Here is a 24,255-nt window from a genome sequence, read left to right on the forward strand (position 1 = left end):
AGAAGACGCCAACCGCCGCAGGGAATCTGACCCCGCGCATGCGCAGACCGGCTCGATTTAGCAGCTGTATTTCCTGCTTGCTGTTTCCAGTCGAAGCGATGGCAGAAGTGAGAGCTTCCCTGATTTGTGGCGGTACGTTCCCTCTTTTAATGAATGTACGTGCGGTGCTCCGTCACACACGCTATCACGGCAGCTGTTTCCATGACCCGCAGAGCTCCTGGTGTCGAAACCGTGGAGGAAAATGTATTTGCTCAGTTAGCTGGGACGAGCAGTTAGCTGGTGATGCTCTCCAGTCATATGGCTCTCAGGCTAGGAAAACACAGAGACTGTGGAGCCGCTGGTCACCTTCAGATAACATGTAACATGTCTTCTTCTTCTGCTTTGAATGTTACAGTTGTAGCGGCTTTGCTGGCGACGGCGGCGCTCGCGTTTGTTGAAGATTTAGACGACACGTAAGTGATGCACCTCTGGCTTCAATATGTCACCTTCCTGCTGCTGCTGCTGCTGTGGCGTCAAAACGTGCCCATGCTGTGCAACTTCCGAGTAGACCGACAGCCTTTGTGCGGGTGAAATGCATAAATAAAGCTGGGTTTAGTTCAGTGCTTACTTAATCTTTGTTGGAGGACACGCTCGAGTTTGGCTCGTGCACTTTCGCTTGATGGGAATCGACCACATCTGAAGGGTTTCCAACGTTGCTGCGTGATTATAATTAAACATGAGCGCGTCGTTTTTAAAGCAGATTTCATAATTGGACGGGGTGGGATTTTCTCTTTCGTGTATTTGTGAGACCCTCTTATTTGTCTGTTTTTACAACTAATAACTCGTATTGACATAACTTGAATAGTAATTGTTCAGTCTGCTGTGGCATATTAAAAAAAAAATACATTTTAGTATCTAGCATGAGTAACCTTTTCTAATTGTCATTCATTCTTCTTTTGACAGATTTAAAGACACCAGAGTAAACGATATCTGGCTGGTTGATGTGAGTCTATACACACATACACACACACACGCACGCACAAAAATACCAGTCCATTCAGCTATGCATTAATTCATATCCAGTACGCCACTGTCCGGATCATCCCTTGCGGAAGTGGTTGCTGTAGGCGGGGGCGGGAGTGCTGGACGGCTTGTGCAGACTGTCCTCTGTGTTTGTGATTAGAGAACGAGAAGTCATGCATGCGGGGCAAAGCCAGGGGGCTCGGGTGGGTTTATAATCAGAGTTTGTGTGTCTGGGTCGGTCTATATACAAGCAAATGAAGCTTGAGCACCCAAAGCTGCTTTCACGCCTCGTTTGGGTTGCAGGAGCGAGTCCGTGTCCTGGGAAGTTTCAGTACGTGTTAGCATTTTATATTACACACATTGTGAATTCAGTTGTAAAGTATAATATATTCTGATAACAAAGTTCAAATCCACTAGAAAATGCGTAATTTAATGACTTGTGTTTTCATAAATCTCCACTAATCAGTGTTTGTATAAATATCAGTAAATTACATTGTCCCGTTTCCAGTGATTAACTCACAGACAATTATTATCCTACTGTAGAGCTCTTTTTCCTTTTTCTTCTTTTGGCTTCATGGCACATTAACTATCTGGTTTAGTCTCCCAGCTGTTGTCAGTCTCGTTACCTGCAGAAGTAGTCAGCTGTTGGCAGCAAAAATGTCCAAAATGATGAACGATAAACCGACTTTACAGTATCTGCTCCGCGCCAAACGGCAGACGGACACGGTTAGCGACTCGCTGGTGAACTGAGTGGAGCGTTTATCAGCTGAATAGTCGGATTGCGAGAGGACAGCTAGAAAAAGCAACAGCGACACGGGAGGCCGCAAATGAACTTCCCACTCCCCCTGACCGGCACCTCTGGTATGACTCAGAAGGAGACCTGCCAACTCTGCAACTCCCAGAACCGGAGCTTGCTGAACGTCCTCCCTGGCTGCAGGGCAAAAGGGCGGACCAGTACCGATGGGCGTCACGCCAAGGTCCTGCGTGAGCCGGCTGAAAATCCTAGAGGAATGCAGACTGGAAGCGAAAGAGCGGCTGATCCAGTTTGTCAGGCGAACGGGTGTGAGGCTCAGCAGCACGAGGGTGTGGTCCCTCCTGTTAGACGGGGGAAGAGGAACATGAGCGCTGACCTCGACCCTCCAGTGGAAGTCAGAGAGATCCTCACTATCTCCCAACTTATGGCTGAACGGACAGTTACATGGGAGGAGGGACTTGCACTGTTGGAGTAGCATTGGGCAGAAAGGCCCAATGCAGAAAACCCGTGCTCACACCCGTTGCCTCCAAGCGGCCAAACAAAAGCTCTTTATCTGGTCCTAATTAGCAGCAGTGCATTCAAATCATCCCGGCTGTTGTTCCCGTTATTTAAGGCTCCGGTCTTGTCCTTTTGTACGTAAAGGATCCATTCCAGAGGTCGTACACAACATCACATAGACTTCCATGGTGCAAACTAAGCTCAAGGTCATGGACACAACAAGGCAAGACAATCGTTTAAAATCCATTTCAGTAGAAGCACATGACGATAAAGAAACGCCACTACCAAACAGAACAATGTTTTTACAATATGTTGCTCATGATCTAAAGTCGGCTTCCTTCTCCTGTTTGTTTTTTCCCCCTTCACAGTTCTATGCGCCGTGGTGCGGCTACTGTAAAAAGCTCGAGCCAGTATGGCACGATGTGGGAGTGGAGCTGAAGAGCTCCGGGTCGCCGGTCCGCGTGGGAAAGATGGATGCCACCGCTTACTCTGGTGAGTGAAGACGAGGCGCTTCAGGGGCTTCAGGGGCTTCAGAAGTTCCCTCGTCGCCCGTTTGTCCCCCGGTGATTATCTGCGGCGCTCGAGACCAAAATGGATCAAACTAATTGACCTGCGTTGTTGTGAAGCGCTGCATGGAAAAGGAGTTTAGGTCTCATTCAAAGCACCAAAAACAATATTAAAGATGGGTTTTGTTGCGTTATTCATGATATCTCAATATTATTGTTTGTTCGCGTGTTTTTATCGCCACAATAATCAAATGGTGAAATATTAATATTGGGAGTAAAATTGCAGTAATCCTCCATTTCATCATGTGTTTTAGGAGTAATCCACAGACACATTTAATTCACTGATTGACAGACGGATTTTTTAATTTTATTTTTTTAATTTATACGCTCGGCTGTTAAAGGAATAGTGCAACCGTTCAGGGAAAAATGTTTTATAGATTTTATTGGAGAGTTAGATGAGCTTTAAGTTGAGGATCCGTCTGGTAAATAAAAGGCTAGAGATAACATTCGGTTAGCTTAGCTTGGCTTCATGTTTTGAGAGTGAAATCTTTTTTCTCATCTGCGAAAAGAACAATATCCCAAAACTATTCCTTTAATCGTTTTCTGATGAAACACTTTGTCCTAAGTGACCCGGGCGTTTGAATCCCAGGATGCTTCAACCCGTCCATATCTTATGCTGTATTTGTTTTGTGTCTTGCAGGGATGTCGTCAGAGTTCGGTGTCCGTGGTTACCCCACAATAAAACTGTAAGTGACAAAGAAAAAAAAGCTCTAGACAGCAGATTACCTTGTAAACATCATTTTGTACTTTAAAAGCCACAGTTGACGGTTTACTTTGATTCAAAACTTTGTGTAATCATAAATGAAACACCGTGCAGACTTTTTTTATTTTTGCAAATCGCTGTAATTTTCTTAGCCACTCAGTGCAGCTTTGAAAAGGCCTAAAAAAAACAAAAAACATATGAGATTAAACGGCGTATTGAATTTTGTACGGACCTTTGGGGTCCTGACACAGAAGAAGCTCAATAAAATATATCTGCAGATAACAGTATTTCTATGCAGCCTCTAGTCTTAAGTATTTATTAAGCGTGTGTCATCAGGGCGTTGATTCACCGTAATGTTCGAGGCTGTAATTTAATGTTACGCTTTATTGTACGAAGCGGCTTTACTTAAGTTTGAATTGTATTTTTATCAGGATCCTCCACTGTTGTCTTTCACCCCCTTGAGGTTCGGCCTGTTGAGATACCGTTAGATGACTTATTCTGGAGGGATTAAGGTGTTGTTGCTGCTTCCTCAAGACACAACTAAGTGACAAACTCCGTTCACACCCTTTTGAGCTAATATTGTACTCTGTTCGGCAGCTGCGTTCATTTTACATTTCTTAGCCGATGAATTGTTTAAAATCAGCTTCAGACATTTTAATTTAGCTCGTACAGTTTTACTTTTCTGACGCATATCCCAAATCCCTTCAATTTCTTTTGATTTATTGATTGATATATCTATAGAATACAACTAAATAAACTGATTCCTCATTTCTCGTGGAGTGCAAGTGTCATTTAATAAAAAAAACCTTAATAAAATGGACGCCAGCTGCTCATCATGTTGACTTTGCCGCGTGGCGCTCTTTCCTCCATGCATTGGATGCAGAATCGTTTCTCTGCACGCTGCCATGATGGGCTCCCCGTTTAGTTTCATCAAGCTCATTTGGGAAATAACTGCCACGGGAGCACAGCAGGTTTCATAACATCAAACCGAGCGAGTGATGAAACATCCATCGAGGAACACGAGCGCTCTCCCTCGGTAACGAGAGGAGACTTCATTTAGAGGTCCGTCCCCCCCCTCGAGTTCACAAAGTCCCGTGGGCTGACGCAACCTGAGCAATCCTTAACGCATGCCGCTTGGAGCTGGAGTGCCGTCTTTAGCTGGAACTCAATTAGAGGCAGTTGTTTTGTTTTTGTTGTTCATTGGAGGCGAGAGGATTTAGATTGGGTTGACCTTTTGTGATGATGAATAAGCTTCCCCCTCCCCCCCTCCGCGATTGATTTGTTTCACCTTGAAAGAGACAGGTTGTCGTTACCACGCGGAAACACTGCCAAAGACAGCTGCCATCTTTAATGGGCTAAAGTAGAGCCGCTACTAATGACTGTTATTAGAATCAATTCATCTGTCAGTTCCTCTTTTTTTCCCCACTGTTTATTAATCAATGTAATGTAACTGCTGAGTAGCACAGTTAAAAATCAACCCTGCAGTTGACCAAAGTGCTTCACTCTTTGATAAAATGACAAAGGATTCAATGACAAATCACATATCGTCAGACCTGAAACACACAGAGAGCCACAGAAAGTAAACAGGTTTTCAGTCTGGACTTGAAACGTTCGATGTTGGGGGCTAATTGAACATTTCCTCATCGTGGGCCGGGCCACAGAAGAACGTTGATGAAGCCTCTTTTGAGAGGCCCGGAGATGTTTACACTGTTCATTAGTACGTCATTCGTCAGTAAATCATCCAACAAAGCACCTTTGGGGATGTGAGGGAACTCTGTCTAATACCTCGGTGCAGTCTAATACCGGGGTGCAGTGTAATTCTTACCTTGTATTAAAAAGGTGTGAGTAAGAAAGCGACCTTGACGTGTATAGCACGTGGAAAAGCAGCAACTGTTGACGGTCGAGAAGCTGGAAGCAGCTGACATGTCCCATCTTTGCTTTATCGAACAATATTCTTCCTCACCGAAATGAGTTTCTCTTTTCAGTCAAACCCAATTTCCTGAAAAGCAAAAGTTCAATGTGACGTAATTGTTTTTTCTTTTTTTTTTCATTCTGTTTGCACGCGAATGTCTTCACGCAGCTGCGAATTACGAAACGCAAGACGACGACCGGCACTGAACGGTTCTGCGTTTCAATCGTCAGCCTCTCTCACTCCGGGTTTGTTTCCGTCTCTCCTCCTCAGGTTGAAGGGGGATCTCGCCTATAATTACAAAGGACCGAGGACAAAAGACGACATCGTGGAGTTTGCCAACAGGGTGGCGGGGTGAGCCTTCCACCACTTCCAAAACAAAAGACAGGCAACCGATAATGAAGTGGAAGTTCATACATTTCACAGCTGCGCTAATAGGAACCATCCGAGCGAGCTTATCAATGCAGGCCATATTTGTTTCATAGCTCAATGGGTTTCCCCCTCTGATGCTCCAGTTTAAGCCACTGTATCAACTGTGCCTGACAGATTTCCTCCTCCTTGAGGGAAATCAAGCTTGATCCGTGACAGAGGGGTAGATCAAAAGCTTGGCTCTCACTTCAGGGCTGCTCGTTGTCGGCTGTCCACTAGATGGCGCCACCAGCACAGAAATGAAGAACAGAGACGTCATTAGTGTGCCATTTTTTTATTTTTATTTTTTTGTGCTGAATGGATTTCACTCATTAAAAAGAACTAATCTGCGAGGATTCTTTATTCCCCCCCTCCAGACCGGCCGTCAGGGCGCTTCCCAGCAAGCAGATGTTCGAGCACATGATGAAACGACACAATGTGCTTTTTGTGTACGTCGGTGGGGAGTCTCCCCTCAAAGTAAGCGCCGCTTATGTCCCACAGACATGAATCAAGGTTTTTGTTCAAGCTCCTCCAGAGCTGCGTATTGACTGAATGACTAAGAGGAGGGTCTGTGACTTACCTGTGCACTTAATCGCAACAGTTTGACACCCATTTATTGCAAGCTGTCGTGCGCTGAGAGACTTGTTTTTGCCGTTGCAGGAGAAGTACAACGACGTCGCCGCTGAGCTCATCGTCTACACTTATTTCTTCTCGGCTTCAGAGGAAGTCTTTCCAGAGGTAATTGGCCTCCCTTTTTAAATGTCAGATAAATTACTGTCATCATATGTTACTGACACTCTTTATTATCGTGCAACCACTTGATGCCCGATGTCGACCCTTGCTATTTTTCCGAAATCGTAAATAATTAATTCTTTTAGCATCGGCTCACCCAACTGCATAAACAGATAGCGGGCCTGCGTGCTGTGTTTGCATTATGCAAAACAGTACAAGTTTCACGGTTTGCTGCAAAGCTCCGCTGCCAATGGTCTTGTCCCACATTTTGCAGGTGCGCTTGCATTCACAGAGTAAGAACGATTTATGGAGCCTGGTTTGGACTTAAATATCTTCTGTGTCTCCAACAGTCGGTAACTTTGCCCGAGCTTCCTGCGGTCGTGGTCTTTAAGGACGGGGCCTACTTTACCTACGATGGTGAGTATTGGGTTTCCACGTCTTCCTCGGCTGTTGTCATGAGTTCCGTTTTCTTCGAAATGTATAGTTTCTTCTCCTCGTCTTTGTCTTTCCTTTCCTGCGATCTTTGTTTCCTCTCGCTGTGTTTCTTCTAGTTTTCCGGTCACTGCTGCTGTTTTCTTTCATCTTCTCCACCACATTGCGTTATGGTGTGCCTGGCCCATCATAAAGCACCCAGGGCTCTGCCCACTATTCTGTGTGTGTGTGTGTGTGTGTGTGTGTGTGTGTGTGTGTGTGTGTGTGTGTGGGGTGAGGCCTGCAATGTTGCGGTGGCTTGCCTTTGGGGCGGACGTACTTAGCGGGTCGGGGGTGGATGGGCGTGAGAGAACATAGTAAAGGAATCGGCGCGGAGCTGGCACTGTGTCTGCAGTCCTTTTTTTTTTTTTTTTTTTTCAAAAGTCAAGAACTGAATCACAGGAGCCGCCGTGGAGTCTCTGCGAAAAGCGTCATGTGTGACATAAGAGGTTTAGAGGAGCTGCTCCCTCCCCTCACCCCCGCGTTTCCCCAATTCGAAGCTTCTCACCGCGTCAACCTGAGCTCTCCACCTTCCTCCATGACGTCTTGTATCCTGCCGCCGGCGTGCGCCCGAGCCGGGAGGCGGAAACGGAAGTGCAGGGCGTCGAGGCACAGCGACAGCACGAACGGGCCCCAGTAGTGTCCGTTGGGAAGATCGGGAGCGCGGTGCAGCGCCCGGAGAACAAAGTCCAGCTCCCCCGCCGCCGCACCCGCCCGCGAGCGCACGTCCGTCTGCTCCACCTGGCCGCTCCGGAACGGGGGCTTCCTGCACCAGAACTGCAGCAGGAGAGGCTCGCCGCACCGGACGTTGATCACAAAAAGCCCAGACTCCGCAGAGTCATCCAGGACCTTGATACGGAGGACGTGTGCGGGTGTCTGGCGTTGCCATGCCGGCCGCATATTAAGCACCGTCAAGGACCGAGAAGGGGAGCGTCGCGGCACACGGACATGACTGCGATCCTTCCTCCTCCTTCCTTTTCAAAGCCTTTCGAGGAAACTGTTGAAGGAAGCCGCCGGTTATCGCAGGTGGAAACGGATGAAAGCTTAAAAGGGAGAACAGCTCATTAAGCACTTACCTACAATGACAGCAAAGAAATTGCCCCACTCTGCGTTAGAGAAATAGTTTTCCTGATCCCATTTCCACCATCTGTGGCCCCTCAGCATCTGGTTTTCTTTCCCGCCGTGCTGCGTTTCTCAGAAGACTGGTTCCACTGAAAGTTCACGCTCTGGATGCTGGACGAGGCACTATGTGCAGGAAGCACTTTTTTTTTTTATTATCGTATGTTATTTGGCTAAACTTTTGCATAGTCACACAGTGGCACTGTTTTATGGCAGACTATGACGTCAAGTACAGCGTTTGGATGAATACCACACACGTTATCCATTAGCTGTAAGTCCACCAGCTACAAAGGCTTAAAAGTTACTTTTACCTCCCCCCCTTCCCGTTTTTTATAATCTGAATAACTAAACAAATACAATCTGCTCATTAGACATTCAGAGCACATTTGCAGGTCTGACTTGTTGTGTTTCTAAACAAGAGATGTCACAGCGCGAAGCCACACTGTCCAAACGCGGCCTCTCGCGTCGCGTGGAATTATATTTGACATTTTAGTTTGCGCTTTGATTGGTTTAGTGCACATCACAAACCGCAGCATCCTTTTTTTTTTTTGAAGAGCGATAAAATATAATACAGCAGCGAGGCGAGAGCTCATACATATTTAATAACTCAAATCCTCAGTTTCATACCGCTGTACAGGTCTGTGCTGTTGTTTTGCTTCAAGGGCCATATGGTTTTGATCATTGTTTGTGCATGGAAGTCTACTGAGCTACAAGTTGGCGCTGTAAGAAGACAACAGAAAGATATAATTAGGATGTATATTAGTCCGCACAGCATGTTGTTTGCACTCGCCAGCAATGTTTTTTTTCAAAGATGTGTTTGAGCATGAAGGGGAAAACTCTTCATCGGAGTTGGGATGTAGGAAAACGCCGGCGGTTCTTGCCAATGTTCCCTCCGTCTTTGGGGAGCAGTCGCAAGTCTGTTCCTCCTTCCTTCCAGTGACGTAATCTCACGTCGTTGGAGGCAAGAGAGAACGACAGAGTGCTCCTTCGGCTTTGGGAGCCTTGGCCCGCAACGCCGCTCAAAAGCATCCTCGTTCTCAACAGAGAAAGCTGCCTGCCGAAGTACGAGTGCCGAGGGTTGTTGTGGGTTTTTTTTTTTTTTTGCCGGAGTAGATTTCACAGTAGTTTGACTCAAATACTCAACCGAGGAGAGGCCGCCCCGAGGCGGCTGCTGCTGATGCTGCTGCTGCTGCTGCTGCTGGGAGAACATGGCCGACGGGGACCCGTCAGAACCTGAGCTGCCGGGAGGAAAAACACCAACCGGTGGAGCCGTCGCTCAAATTGCCCTCCGATGCCAACAGAAAGGAAACCCTTAAATCAGTTTATAATGGATGCTGTCGGCAATGAGAACCCAGAGAGATCGAGCTAGGTGTGTGTGTGTGTGTGTGTGTGTGTGTGTGTTATTACGCCTGAAAGTTTCCCTCCTCTCTTGGACAAACGTGTGCAGGACCAAGAGAGACCTACATTTTGTCAATGTGATTTGCTAATAAGGAATAAGAGTGAGTGGAGCCGTCATGTCGGCACCTCTTACTATTATTTCGATCGTTTTGCTGAAAGTTGGAACTGTGGAAAGACCAAACGAGACGAGCTTCAATTCAGGGGGTTGTATTTTTCTGTGCTTGCTCATGCAATGCATCCTGGTCCATGTGGGCGCATGGGAGAAATCAACTTTCTCGCACTTTTCTTCAGTGGACGACATGCATCATCAGCGCCGATTGACATCCACTTAAACATTTGTAAATCTCCTTTTTTTTTAATACACATGGGTTGCTCAGCATCCAGCTCTCCGTTAGTCCGTATCAGTGGTTTGACCTCTCCTTGTGTGGAAATGTACATAACGCCGCCAGCTGTGAGGAGGGGCTACTTTGCATGTTTATTGGTAGCACTTAAATGACAGGCGGCTTAACAGGCCATGACGACGAGATGAAATCACACCTTAAAAAAAGGTAATAACACACTGATGCTATGTGACGGTTTTGTGACTCCGACACATGGAGGAGGAGCATTCACGTCGTTGCTTATTTGACTTGGCGAAGGCTGCAAGGTCAGTTTTTGGATGACACGTATCATAATCCAGGTTGTCGTTCGTTAGTTTTAATTTCCCACCTCGCTCGGTACCGAGCGGCAACCTTGAGTTCTGAAGAGTGAGCCGACGCCCAGGTGTCTTGAACCTTGGAAACGCGAGTTTATCTCTAGTTATAAGTCTTGTTCAATCCAGCATGACGTTGATTTAGTTCATTATGGTCCCATTTAGAGTCAAATGGTTAATGAAGGAGCGTATTGTACTCCGCCTCTCGTGTCACTCTCTTGTCAAAACAAAGACAGCGGCGGCATCTCCAAACATTCATGGTCCCCAAAGGTTAAGTCTGACTGACTTAAGTGATCCCCAGATTTTTTCTATATAGTCCAACACCTTGGTTTCTGGCCAAATACCAGGACATGCCTTCTTGCACATCAAGTAGTTTATTCCATACGTGAGCAACACACCACTTGGATTTGATTTTTGGTTGTCTTTATTTTTTTTTATTCAGTTTTCAACTCCGTTTATCTTCTAGATTTCCCTCTTGTGCATCTACAGTCGTACGTCCTGTCATTTTTACTGAGCTTTCTCTCATCAGTTGTTTCATCCTCAGCCTCCCTCTGTGTCTTTTATCTTATATTTCCTTCCTCCTCTTCCTCCTCCTCCTCCACGTTTCCCCCTCTGGTTTTGTTCCGATGCTATTTGCATTGTCTCGGAGGTCCTCGGTGCCATTAACCTCCATCTTTTGAAACACGTCGGCGCCGCCTCTCCTCTCCCGCGCTCAAAAAGCTCTGACACCGGCTCACCCTCCCTCCACCCTCTTGTCTGTTTTTATTCCCCCTCCTGCCCCTCATCTTTCTCTCTCTCTCGTCTCCAGCTGCGTGAACTCTGGGGCTGACAGGCTCCTGTAGGGCAGTATGGCGCCCGCGAAGAGAGCAGCTCTAATTTGTTTCAAGGTGAAGCAGGTTCATCGGGGCTGTACGATCCCAGCATGGGGGCCTTCAGATAGCTCTCTCTCTCTCTCGCGCTCTCTCTCGCGCTCTCTCTTTCATGCATCTGGGAGAAGAGTCGGGCAGCTGCACGCTGTCTATAAAGCCCCAACATCTGTGGAAAAGAACTCTCTGGAATGTCGACCAGATTGACTGAGTCAGCAGCCTGAACAACAGCCATGCCTTTTGCACAGCAGCAGCAGCAGCAGCAGCAGTGAGAATTAGATTGCATTGCATTAAGGTCATTTTGATTCCAGTACAAGCTACAACCTCAAAAGATTGGAGGGACGGGGTGGGAGGGCGGAGGGGAGGTTTAAAAACGTGTTGGGGTTTTAGGTTGTCGTGTTGGGCATTGTGCTCGCGGCTCGTCTGGGGAGCGAGCTTAAGAGCCACGGTAAAGTCATCGTGCAGCTGTAATTACCGTAACGGTGGCAGAAGGGTCGCGATAACTTATGAACATGTCATAACGAGGTCCCGGCTACATTTGACATCAATTACGAGCATCCTGTAAGCCGCCGCCAGCCGGAAGAAAACAGTGCTGTTTGAGCAGCGTCGCTGCACCTATTTAAAAACTCGAGGGACCGACTCTGGTTCCCCGCTTGCATGTCGCCTCCAGATGTTCGGGGAGAAACAACATGTGGTTCACATTCAGCAAGCAGTTTACTTTATTTATTTATTTTTCATTTGTTGTACTTTTACCTTTTTTTTCTTTCTTTTCTTCTTCTTCCCCCTTAATGCATCTGTTGAATTATTCATACGCTCCAAATGTGTAAAAATCTGCCCAAACTGTCCTGAAAAATGAATGTACGTACGTGCAGAGATTAATTTACAAACCAAATGTTTTTCCTTTTTTTTTTTTAAAGACAGGCAAAATACTGTGAAAATGAAGTTAGTTGAGCCAGAATCCATAAATTGTGAATGAATATTGCAGCTTTTTCTTTTTCTTGTTTTTATGAAGCTATTATCTCGACTTCTGGCTCGTTGATGAATAAGAAATGAATGTTTATCGCGTTAAATCCGGACGGGAGGAAGGAAATGTCCTTTCGTTCACGTCTCGACAACCGAACTGACGCGTTCGCTTGTTTACCGCCGGATTGATTCTCGATCGGCTCGCTCCCAAGTCGCAACTCATCGGCTGCTTCAGACCCACCGCGGCCTCCCGGACTACTTAACCCGGAGGCAGCCGGCTGTCATAACGGCTTCTGATCATTGTCTAGCTAACCTCCGTCTCTGTGTCCCGCTCTCTGTTCCCTCGAGAGCGCACGAGTTGGTAAACACTGATCTTTTTACAATCCGGGGCATCAATACGCTGCTGTGCTTTGCTTTTAATGTCGACCGGCCGGCCGTGCGCTGAATGTCAATTTTTTTTTTTGTGTCCCTCCGCCTCTGAGAGAAGATTCTGTCTCTTTGTGTTGCAGAATACGCAGATGCTAGTTTGTCATCGTGGGTGAACAAGGAGCGCTTCCAAGGATACCTCCAGATTGATGGCTTTACACTCTACGAGCTCGGAGAAACAGGTGGCGTATGCACAACGTTTTATCCTCCTCTGAGCATAGATATCTATATTTATACATCCTACTACGCACTAGTTTTATTTAGGGCTTCAACAAACTATTGTGTTCGTTATTTCATTATTTCAAAGGTCAAATGTGAAGTTCGCAAATGTCTTGGAATAAAAACACAAATAAATATTGCGCAAGACAAAGAAAATGTATGAAAATGATTACATATATAAATAGTTTCTGATTAGTTTTCTACTCATTGTTTCAGCTTTATTTTGAAACACTATAATGCCGATGTTTTCTTAATCATGAGCATTATTGCTTTTTTGTGTATTTTTACATCTTGGGACAATTTTTGCTCTTCCTGAGAGCTTCCGTCAACATTTTAAAATGACGGAGTGATTATCGTCACATATTGTTTAAAGTGCATCGGCGCACACAGCTTTACTCTGCTTACCTCTTTAATGCCATTTCACACTTAATCCCAGAATATTTAGCTTCCCACCTCCTAAATATCCAATCAATCACATGATGACTTTATAATTAAAAGGCAAACATTAGAGTTGCTCTTCTCAAACTTTCCAATATACAAATATCAACGTTAATTGTGTGCGTGAGGGCGATGATGAGGAAGTCTGACACTTCTTTTAGATCGAGCCCATGTTGCTCTACAAAACTCACTTTCTCTCAGAGGAAATTTAAGCTCCAGAGTGAAACTCTCTCCTGCAGAGAAAGCTGTGCTTCTAATGTGGCAGCTGTATTTCACCGCTGTATGTGCAGTTGGACGGTTTTTAAAGGTGCAATGCAAATTTGGTCTGGATTTTACTTTCCGACATTCAAGAAAGAAACTAATGTTATCAACAGAATTGTAAAAGGTTAAAGATGTCTCTGTATTGAGATATCTGAAACGACCCGCCCTGTCTTGTATTTCAACTTAATAAAGGCGATAAAGGCATATTTTGCACAAATACAACGACCCTGAGGGCCCGAGGACCTGTCAATCCCATTGAAGGTTAAGGGTCTGTGTCCGCTTGTGGAATTGAATCCAACGAAAACGAGGAAAGACTCGATAGATCCACTATCCGGGGGGAGTTCGATCAAATTCAGCCGGTGCAAATCCCAACATGGGCTGACTCTCTGCTCCCCACCAGCCCGCTGTGAGTGTTGCCCGCGGGCTTTGTGCCGGCTGAGTTTGAGCTGCTGCAGCTGCTGTCCGTCTCCCCAAGCCGCCGCCGATGCCGCGCTCTCCTCCCGGGCGGAGGAGTGGACTCCTGGCCGCGGGGAAGACGAGAAGAAGTTATTTTCCCGTTTCCAGCCCTCTGGATTTAATCCAATAAAATGGATTTAAAGCTATCCACTAACTTTTAAAAACCATTAAAGCGAGACTCCGGCCGCACAGCCCTCCGGTTAGTGGCTCTAACGCACAGATGGCGAAACGTAAACTTAAGAGCCGACTCCACTCCTGGAGATTAGATAGCAGACATTTTAACCGGCTCTCATAGTTTCTTCAGTTTAGTTTTGTGTATTCTCGCCGTTCTGCTTTTTTCAGATTTAGGGGTATGTCGCTGAATCTTACATCTTGCCCCTTTTTTCAACCCGTTTTGTAACAAAGTTCTGAACACACAAAAGTCTCTAAAGCTCCGTAACTGGATGACCTCTGTGACTGATGTAAGGTGGCGTCGGCTGCCGCTTCAGTCGGCCACAAAAACAAACGTTAATAAAGTTTAGGTCGAAGTAGATTCGCAGCAAAACAGTGTTGAGTTTTTCCAGCCGCGTCTCTTCAGCCTTTTAAATGGCGTGTCAAGTTGCATGCCCCTTGGGCTCCTTGTGTGGCGCTGGAGTGACATTTTAACCCTCTAAGGGTCTCATCCCACGCCAGTCCATGTCCCCGTGTTCAAGCACCAGTGTGGCCAAAATCAATGAATAGTCTCAAGCTGTTATTTAGTTCTATTCACAAGGTAAAACCTGAAGGACAGGCTGAGGCGAGGATAAATGAGCAAAATCTATTTGACAGATTCACGGTACAATAGTTTTTTTTTCTTTTTGGTGTACAGGAATTGCTCAGCAGGGGCAGAGAGCGGGATAGTCTGTCTGATAAGCACAACACAAACAACCCCTTTTAAAAAAAGAGACCACACGGCAAACTGTCAGCGAAATAGTGTCACGTTCGCACCAAAAAACGAATAAAAGTTGCAGCTTTTTGTTGTGAATATTTCTTAAAATGTCACCCGTGAACGTGCAACTTTTCCACATCGCTGGATCGACACACACAAAATAGTCAGTTTCGACAAAGTCGACCGGGTACAGGACATCGTCCACAAACCAATAGATGAGAAAAACGAGCTGGTCCAGCCTATAAATATACTTTTAGCAGATTTGAAGAAATATGATATGCGCAAGGTGTTAGATGGATGTCTTGGAAATTTGATTATATCTCCTCACAGTGAAGTTTGAGTGCTGATAGCTTTTTCTTTACGCTTTCGCCAGAAGAATTTGAAACTGAAGCCCGTGACGGTTCATTATTAGCTTCATAAAAGGGTTTCCTTTACAGACTTAGTCTTATTATGATGTGAGCATGTCGGCATTTTAACGACATTATTGCCGGCTTACATTCCTGCTAACGAACAAATCTTTGCATCGAAATAAGACTTCTTCACCTGAATACGGCGCATACTTTCTATCCCAGACAAAGCTAATAACACACAGCATTGTACTCTTTTATTCTGGACTGCATTATAGCTTAAATCAACCGTCCCTGCTGTCTGGCTGTTAGTTTTCCAATAACCATTAAGCCATAAGGGAGCAGTTTGAGTTGTTCCAGCGCATGTAGAGCTGCAACATCCCGGGTTCGACCGCTGTGCCCTCCTTTCTCTGTACTGACATCTAACAAATGAAAAGCGGTCTCGTACTTGAGCAACATTGCACAATAAATCTATTAATAATCTACAAATTGGTGATGCACCCAGTTAGTTGCTTCAAAGAGTTAATTGGGCTTTTTTTGCAGGTTGCATGAAGAAGCATTGTATAAAAAAACACACAAAGTAAACGGATTGTTCGCTGCATTCCTGCTTTTCTTTGGCAGCCACAGAGCTACACAATCAAAGTAGTTTTGTGAATAGTGCCCATAGATGGGCTTGAAGTATTCTCATACACACACACAGAGTAGCACTGGCCCTTTAACACAGTTATAAGTTTAAAAAAAAAAAAAAAGTTTCTTTAGCTCAACTTTCATTTCCACACTCTGAAATATTCATCTTCATGACCCCGTCCTCTGCCTCCACACAAAAGCAAAGCGCCATCAGCGGCCACCAGGGGGCAGGCTGGTACTCTCCTCCAGTCGACAAGGCCTCAAACTAACACGCTTCTGAATGACAGACAGCTTGAGTTGTGTAACAATTTTCATTTTAAGTAGACCTATTTGTCGCGTTGTGGGTTTGTAGTTTTGAATGGCACCGAAAAATATCCCTTCCACCAGAAAGTGACCACTTGTTTCCTGCTCAGCCGAGTAGAAAGCCTCTAAGCTGGCTTAATGTTTGAGTGATGAATGAATAAAGCGCTCCGGGTGCTTCTTTCTTTCTTCTCTGCGGTTGAGAGGTGATTCGTCTCCTCCAGAGCCTCTTATCTGCCTGCCATTGTCTTTTTTACCCTCTCTTTTTTGTGTGTCTGATTGTGATTTGTAATCCCTGTCTGCCACCTCAGGCAAATTGGTAGCGATTGCAGTCATCGATGAGAAGGACCCCACAGAGGAGAGTGGCAGGTACAAAGAACACTGAAATTAAAAAAAAAAAAAAAGCATGGCTCTATATAAATTACTCCCACACACACCCACGCTTCCCGCCGCGGTTGTCGAAGTGCACGGCTTTCAAGCACAGATAAGACTCGCTGTTATTGTTTCGGATCGCTCCACAAATTACAGACATCGGTCTGGAAAAACCAAACAAAAGGGAGTTTGGACTTGGACTCATGTGGTGTTTCACTCTCTTCTCATTTGCTTTTAGATTAAAGACCTTGATTCAGAGGGTGGCCAAGGAATACAGGGAACATTTTAACAGGTAAGGCACGACTACGCGATGAGGTCAAAGATGAATCTCCAATTTATACATTTATTCGAGGACGGCGCACTCGCCGAGGGAGCGCCGCCTGTCTGTTCGCGAGCAAGTTTAACGCCTTCTGTGTCGGGGCGCGCGTGTTTTTGTTGTGGTTCGACAGAAAGGTAATTATGCAAAATGTCAGCTTCCAAATATAGGTGTTCTCTTCAGCTGTCAGTCAAAAAAACGCCGCTCGGTCGGTATAAATGCATAATTTTTCTGTTTTTCTCCGGCAATAACAACCCCGGAGATGGGATCCGTGTGTTGCACGGCGCCTTGTTCGACCTGTTCTCCTGCTGGAGGGGAACTAATTAAAGAGGCATCCGAACACAGAAGAGGAAATGTCCCTCAAATGTGTCATTTCCACAACTGCGTCGAAGTTATTTTTTTTTCGCTGTTACTTTAAGGTTTGGGAAAAGCAAGATGGCGGCGGCGTGTGTGCACACTTCAGTGATTACAGTAGGTGGGTCATCCTTCAGCTGAAGGACCCGGGTTGGAACAAACGCGCTCGGCTGAAGAGGCTCGAATTCAAATCGGCTCTAATGTTGCCGTTCGGTAGCTGACCTCTCATCTCTCATCACTCCCAGCAGAGCGCCAGGCGACAAGAGGATTTCCTCCAAAAGGATTAAAGAAGAAGCAGAAAAAAAAAAAAGATCAGATTTTCATCCTCATGTTGCGGTTAAGTTCCTCGCTGTGCCCCGTCGTTGACCGTGTTGCTTCATCTGATAGATTTCTGCGTTTTGATTGAAGAGGTGCATCTCAAACCCGCCATGATCAAAGTGTTTCTCCCTCTCCAGGCATTCCCATTAAGACTGATTGAATTACACAGATCCCTATCATCAATTGGACGACTCGCCGCCACGCTTCTGTGCTGTTTTCGCTCTTTTTTTTTTATTTTGAAGACTTGAGTTTCTAGAGAAACCCCACTGAGATCAGAGCTGCCTGCAGTGTTCTGACATACCTAAACTGTACTTGTAATTACAAGTCAGGAGCTGGAGCGACGCCCCCGGTGGTGGGCGACGGCAGCGCACACACAGCAGACGCCGTTTTGATGCGGCGGTAAATGTCAGTGGCGCTCGGCTCGGCCACCCTTCGCACAGATTTTTGTCGGCTCGTGGGTTTAAATTCGGCAGCAGTCGTTATTATCTTGGCTTTCATCTGCCGGTTGCTGCAACAAGAAGTTTACAAACTGAACCCTTTTGACTTTCTATCCATAGCTTGACCTGGATGCTTTGAGCTGCTTACAGGCCGTTAGATGTTAAGCAACATTTCAGGACATCTTGTTGCATTAACCAATCTATTTATATCCAAATTAGTACAGAATCCGACACCCGCTGGTCTAAGATGATCACTTCATTAATAAAAAGGGAAATTCTCGACAAAACAACATTTTAAGGAGGAAGCAATGGGAAGGGTTAAGGAAGGATCCGTCTCCCTGGACCGATAGACAATATGCAATGTTGCATTTGTTGTTTTCTAGTCTGCAATATTAATTGCTTATTCATTTAATAATTTGGGTGCAGTCCCACCGCCCACTGCTTCCAGACTAGAGTGCATATGTGGGTGATTTTTCTTCACATAGCCACCATAGTGTTTTTTATATAATTCCCAAAACATTCTCCTTTTTTTATTTTTTTTATTGATGATCATTTGTTGTTCAAGTAATTAATTCCTGTCCACAAAAACCGCTTATGTTTTTTTGAAATATATCTGCGGGAGCACAACGTCTCCTGGTGATACTGGTCACATTATTTTTTCCTGTGGAATATTCTTGTGTGTTATGAACCTCCTTCTGTAATTTGGCAATGACTCTAATGACAAACACTTTCCCTGGTTAATTAATTATGTGGGAATCTGGCAGAAAAACACTCTTCTCCTCATGAGAATCACGTGACGCGGCCGATAACGCTAATAAACATCGTGAGTCAAAGGCAAAGCAGACGCTTGAACGTTTCCAGACGGAACTTGTTCAAGTCAACAGACAAAATATCTCCGACTCTTCGGGACAAAAATCTGAAATTGTTTACGAAAAATAGCTGTCGTGCATTCTTTCTCCTCGAACACATGCAAGTTTCTCAGCTGGTTTCCTCACCCCTTCTTGGCCGGTCTGCTCAGCAGTCTGGCCAGGATGTGTCAGTGGGAGTGGGAGGATGGACATACATGGGGAAACAAACTTGTAAATGTTTAAATTGAAGACAAAGTATTGATAACAAAAGTCAGCTGCAGCTGTCAAAGCAAAAAAGTCCAAACTGTCTTCTTTTTCTTTTTTGATGAGCCGTATTCCCAGTCCATCCCAGTGTTGTCACTGACTGATTGTTATATCGCATCCACCGGATTTATTATGTAGTTCAGTTGCTTCATAATCATGTCATTGATATAAGCAGAAGCAGTATTGTGCAGCACCCAGGGGACAACCGCGCAAGATGTAGCTGTGATTCAGTCTGAATATAATAAATATATGTGGAGGCCCCCGTAATCAGTCATTCAATGGAAGCCACTGGCTACCGCCCCCCCCCCCTCCCAACCCTCTCGTTTCTACCCACAATACACTCTGCTCAGACATAGTGCAGCACAATGAGATACAAATTGAATTCCTTCTCCTGCCTTATCGTTTAGATAAATCACCTGAGTCTTTTCTGCGGTGGAAAAAAGATGAGGGGAACCGGGAGACGCACACACACAGGACGGAGCTTTGGGGAATTATTTTCTCTTTTTTTTTTATTATTTTTATATCTGCACTGAAAGAAATTCTACTTTTTCCATAACAGGGAATGCATTCCCCATTCAATGTGCTCTTATAATTGTGCAGGAAAGTTGGCGTGTTGTTGTGCTCTGCCGCGTGACGTCTTTTGATGCTCGCTCTCATGCCACTGATTTGTCTTCCGTCTCCAGAGACTTCCAGTTCGGCCACATGGACGGGAACGACTACATTAACAGCCTCATTATGGGGTGAGTGTCTCAAAAGCCTGTCTCTTCTCATGTCACCCTTCTCTTCTCTCGACATCTCCTCACCTTCTGCCCGCTCCTTATCCAGGTCTGGACTGACGTGTAATTATGTCGGCCTCTTCCAGTTCCGGTGGAGAATTCAATTACACGGTCATATCTTGTGCTAGTTACGTATGTTTATGTTTTGTTTCTTACCGTTACATTATCTCGTTTTATTTTGTGTTACTGCTTTTATTGTTTCGGTTTTTACCATGTAAAGTGCCCTTTTGAGCACTTTTTTAAAGCACTATACCAATAAAATGTATTTTTATTATCTTTTTTTTTGGTTGTTGCAGACAAGATGGCGCAAAAGTGCGGGATGGTATGGGAAGACATGATGAATTTACAGATGAGGCCATGCATGGATTAGGATCTTTAATGGTCACGTGTTTTTAATCGCTCGTCAAAGAGCAGCGCTAACGATACGGCGCTAACCATACAGCGCTAACGATACAGAGACTGCACTTTACGCCGAGGCCAGCGCCTGTTGGCGCGTCGGCCACAGGTACACGCTGCAACCGACAACCCACACACGCCGTTAATGAGACAGAACCGCGCTCGTGTTACAGGCCAGCATGGCCGCAGCAGCAGTTGGCACGTCTGTTTTCATATCTACCAACGTACAGTGTCTAATTATGTCTGCCTTTTGTGTAATGTTGTGCCCGTTTTGTGTGAGAATCTCTGAGCGTAATAGACCGCTGCGGGACGTTATTTTAATTTGGGCATATTATTGTTTGTGTGAGGGAGATTACAGCAGACATGGTCTCCAAAGTCTTGCGTAATTAAGAGTGTGTCTGCGAGTATAGTAGCAGTGTTTTTTTGGAAGTATGACGACAGTCAAACGGGCTGAAATAAGGATGAATGAGGGTGATTAGCCTTCCTAGTTTTATATGAGTAGATACAATATGTGTTTGCCGGGTTTTCACCGGACTTGCTTTTGGCTCCTGCAGCACGGGATTAATTGCCCTCCTTTGAGGAATGAAATCCTGGCCTGTCACTGTCCACTAATTCTCTCCCTTAGGAAAGTCATGGAAATAAATCTGATGGCGCTTTATCCCTCTTTCTGTCATCACAGCGATTACTGTGTTCTGGCAGCGGTCTGTCTGGCGTAAGGCTGCCCCTGCATTCACCAGAGGCGTGCGCGCGCACACACACACACACACACACACACACACACACACACACACATGTACACACACACATGAGCACTACTCTAAGCCTGAGGATGCCTCTGTTTAAATGTGGGATTATCGCTAACCCCTTACAGAGAAGGCATGGTGGGCTGTGAAAAACAGAGTTTTCTGAGTGAGGTGACTGAAAGTCTGTGTGAAGGGAAGATTACTAATTGTAGAAGGTGAATGATTAAGATGATGAACACACACACACATATACACACACACTAGCCTTTTGATTTGTGTACTAAGGAGTGCTCTGGTAATCTAAGACTGGAAATGAGGAAGATTATTTGTCATCTAGATGTTATGGGCCCTTGTTTCCTGGACGCTGTAATGATAATCATCACCGTTTATAAAAAATAAAATAAAGTAAAGTTATCTTGCAGTAATTAAAACCCAAGAAAAGCATCTGCTGACAGAAAGTGAGAAGAAAACTTTTCTGAAGAGGAATTAATGAACTTCCAGAGTTTCACTAAGTACAATAACAAACATGTAAATGGTGTTTTAATGATCCAGTTTATACTTTTTTTTTCTTATTTATTTTGTAAAGACTAGTTCCAACAATACACTTTTTGCTTGGAGTTAGATGAGAAAATCGTTACCACTGAAATGGAGCTAAAGGCACGCAGTTAGCTTACTGCAGTGTAACACAGTGTTCCCCAGAACATAACACAACACAAATTACAGGAACAATTATTCGACCTTTGCGATCAAACAAGTCCGTTTCGTGCATTATTGTGGCATTCGCCATAAAAACAGGAAGCTGTTGTAACTTCAGTGGACTTGGTCTAATCTGGGCTCCAGGCCTTGAGGACGGTTACATGTCGATATAGACTCCTAGCCACGCCCCTATGCACTTTAGCCCCGCCCCATTCATGCCCTATGAACTGTAGTCGTAAGACACTTTGGGAGTCGTCGCCTCCAGACCGTTCGCTAACACAGGCTAACGCTAGCATGAGAGGGATGTTAATGCCGTCATCGTCGGACAAAAGTTGAACTATTCTTTAAATTAAACAAAAGTAATCCATGTGAGCATCTTAGCCTCCTACTTGAAGCACTGAAAGGAGTGTGGGGTTGATTTCCTCTCATCTAATGAGTGGGCAAGAAAGCAAGTAATTGTATTTGCTAAAATGGCAAATTGTTTCTTTTTAATAACCCAGACTGTCCTGGATGAACTTGCTCTGTAATAAGAAATAATTAGCCCTAATTATACAGTATGTCAGCCATTTTTGGCAGCGGAAGGGGAAATGTCTTAAATGTGTGTTTTCTGCCAGCTCTAATTCTATAGAGTACAGTATGACCCTTCATTACAGGCGGCGAACCCCCAGCAGCCTCCACTCACAGAGGTGAATAGGCTAATCCATATTTATTTTAAATGGGTGCCATCTGTTGGAGTAGGCTGGATGTCAGGCGGACTACACACTGTGAGCGTGTGTGTGTGTGTGTGTGTGTGTGTGTCTCAGCTGGATAGAGTAGTGAGGCGTTGATGACTCTAGCACACAGCTGTGTGTGTACATGTGTCTGTCTGTGTGTCTGTGTGTGTGTGTGTGTGTGTGTGTGTGTTTGCACTCCTGATCTCGGCTGGGTGGTGGATCGGGACAGTGATGGATACGTGTGTGTGCAAATTGCTGCCGGGTTGAGGAACACTGGGGATGTGGGCCGGCAGGGCTGTGATGGACTGTTAGTGTGTGTGTGTGTGTGTGTGTGTGTGTGTGTGTAAGCACCTGGATACCTTCTGTAAGCCAGGGCTCGGTGTTGTGCCAGACATGCGAAAGAGGCATTGCTTGTTTATATGACCTTGTTCGTTATCTCACTGAGTTTTGTAATTCCTCCGCTGGTTTTTCTCGAGCTAAGCGCGCTGGAGAGCGTGCAGCGTCTTTTTTTTTTTTCCGGCACTGGGCTTCTTTGTACCCGTCTCGGCCGCGGATGCAGGGTTTGCTTTTCCGTCGGACTCCCCGCGATTCACTTGTCGGCTGTAATTTGTGAAGGTCTCTTTAACTGTGACCGGCACGGACCCATAAAGCCCCTGAGTTGCACACTGTATGCATAAACGATGGAAGAAATGCCACTCTGAAGTAAGCCGGGCTGCATCGGCTTTTTTTCCTCCCCAGAAAGGAACAAAAAAATAAAGAAATAAGAAGGAAATCCTCAGAAAGGATGCCCCCAAGGGAAAAGTTATGTTGCTCCGAGTACAAAGGCTTTGTTTATCTCTCTGTGTTTCTCCGCGTAACAATTTGTTCCTTGAAGAAAGCACAATTTGTTCCTATCTAATGATGCACGTTGGTAATGGCGGTCCAAGGTGCCGAGGTTAAGGAGATTAAAAGCTTCGTTTCCTGTTTTTTCTTTCTATCTCAGCGAGGTGACGGTGCCCTCCGTTATCATCCTCAACACATCCAACGAGCAGTACTTCCTGCCCGGCGAGCCGATTGAGACCATGGAGCAGCTGGTCCAATTCATCAACGGCGTTCTGAACGGCTCTGCACAGGTCTAAATGTTCTCCTTCCTTTCCTTCCTCTTTCCTTCTCATGCATTCAGCTCAGCGTGTCCCCCCCACCCCTTCCCCTTGTGTCGTACCGCTGTAATCACACCAGTAGTCTTCATTAATCAACCACATTGCCTCGCATTTCACGTCCTCCCAGGGAAATATTTTCAGCGGATGAGGTATTTTTGCAATCTCCTTCTTGCATGTTTAGATTTCATATTGCTGTCCTCCCTGAATGGATTATCTACAATAATTATTTTCTCAGTCAAACACTGAGATTACGATGGGATTCTGCATTGCGGTGTGCACACTAATCTGCAAAAGAAATGTCATCGCTTCCCTCTGTACTACACTGAAGTCACCAGATGTATGAAACCGTAAGCCAAACAGCCAGAGGTCTTGTCCTCTCGTTTTCCGAGAAAGGTCTGAGCTGCGTTTTTTTTTTTTTAAATTCTTGGCAAAGAAACTTACCTCCCACCCAAAACAAAAATCCCTGTTTCAGCCAAAGCTTGGACAGTTTCAACATCTTCACGTCATGCTCGTAATGCCTGCCATGATGTGTCTCGAGGGTGATTCATGCTTCATGGAGAAACACACAAATGTGTGTTGTAAGCTCTGAACTAAATTTAGTTGAAAGAGTTTGTGATCTTTTCATTTATTTGATTCCTTTTTTCTTATTTTGTCGGGGATTGAGACTAAAATTCTTAAATCTTTGAGTGTTTTTCATAAGAAACGTGAACATCAAAGTACACAGACGGCGTGTTTCAGCCTCGCCTGACACTGAACGGCGCTGAAGCAGCCAGAGGAGGACGGAGTTAAGCCAACTCTCCAGCCGATTTTTCTTTTTTAACT

At 45.3% G+C, this 24,255-nt stretch overlaps 1 protein-coding gene across 3 annotated transcripts in view; it reads left to right on the plus strand.

The window, feature by feature from the left end:
- The first annotated feature begins 56 nt into the window (after positions 1-56).
- The window catches only part of tmx3b (thioredoxin related transmembrane protein 3b), a 31,583-nt gene continuing 7,384 nt past the window's right edge, over positions 57-24,255 (plus strand). Inside the window, exons 1-14 of one of the 3 annotated variants that reach the window (XM_068581452.1) lie at positions 57-132; positions 395-452; positions 943-982; positions 2,623-2,746; positions 3,461-3,506; positions 5,706-5,786; positions 6,218-6,317; positions 6,501-6,578; positions 6,923-6,989; positions 12,590-12,688; positions 16,373-16,430; positions 16,672-16,725; positions 19,654-19,710; positions 23,277-23,406. In XM_068581452.1, coding sequence (XP_068437553.1) covers positions 99-132; positions 395-452; positions 943-982; positions 2,623-2,746; positions 3,461-3,506; positions 5,706-5,786; positions 6,218-6,317; positions 6,501-6,578; positions 6,923-6,989; positions 12,590-12,688; positions 16,373-16,430; positions 16,672-16,725; positions 19,654-19,710; positions 23,277-23,406 — 1,026 coding nt within the window. In that variant the 5' untranslated portion in view covers positions 57-98. Of the gene's footprint in view, positions 133-394; positions 453-942; positions 983-2,622; positions 2,747-3,460; positions 3,507-5,705; positions 5,787-6,217; positions 6,318-6,500; positions 6,579-6,922; positions 6,990-12,589; positions 12,689-16,372; positions 16,431-16,671; positions 16,726-19,377; positions 19,421-19,570; positions 19,711-23,276; positions 23,407-24,255 lie in introns of those variants that run through there. The other 2 variants (XM_068581453.1, XM_068581454.1) reach the window with 2 other exon arrangements.

Source organism: Clinocottus analis, unplaced genomic scaffold, assembly GCF_023055335.1.
Source record: "Clinocottus analis isolate CAN_PGR_092001 unplaced genomic scaffold, fCliAna1.0.p SCAF_18, whole genome shotgun sequence".
Lineage (NCBI taxonomy): Eukaryota > Metazoa > Chordata > Actinopteri > Perciformes > Cottidae > Clinocottus > Clinocottus analis.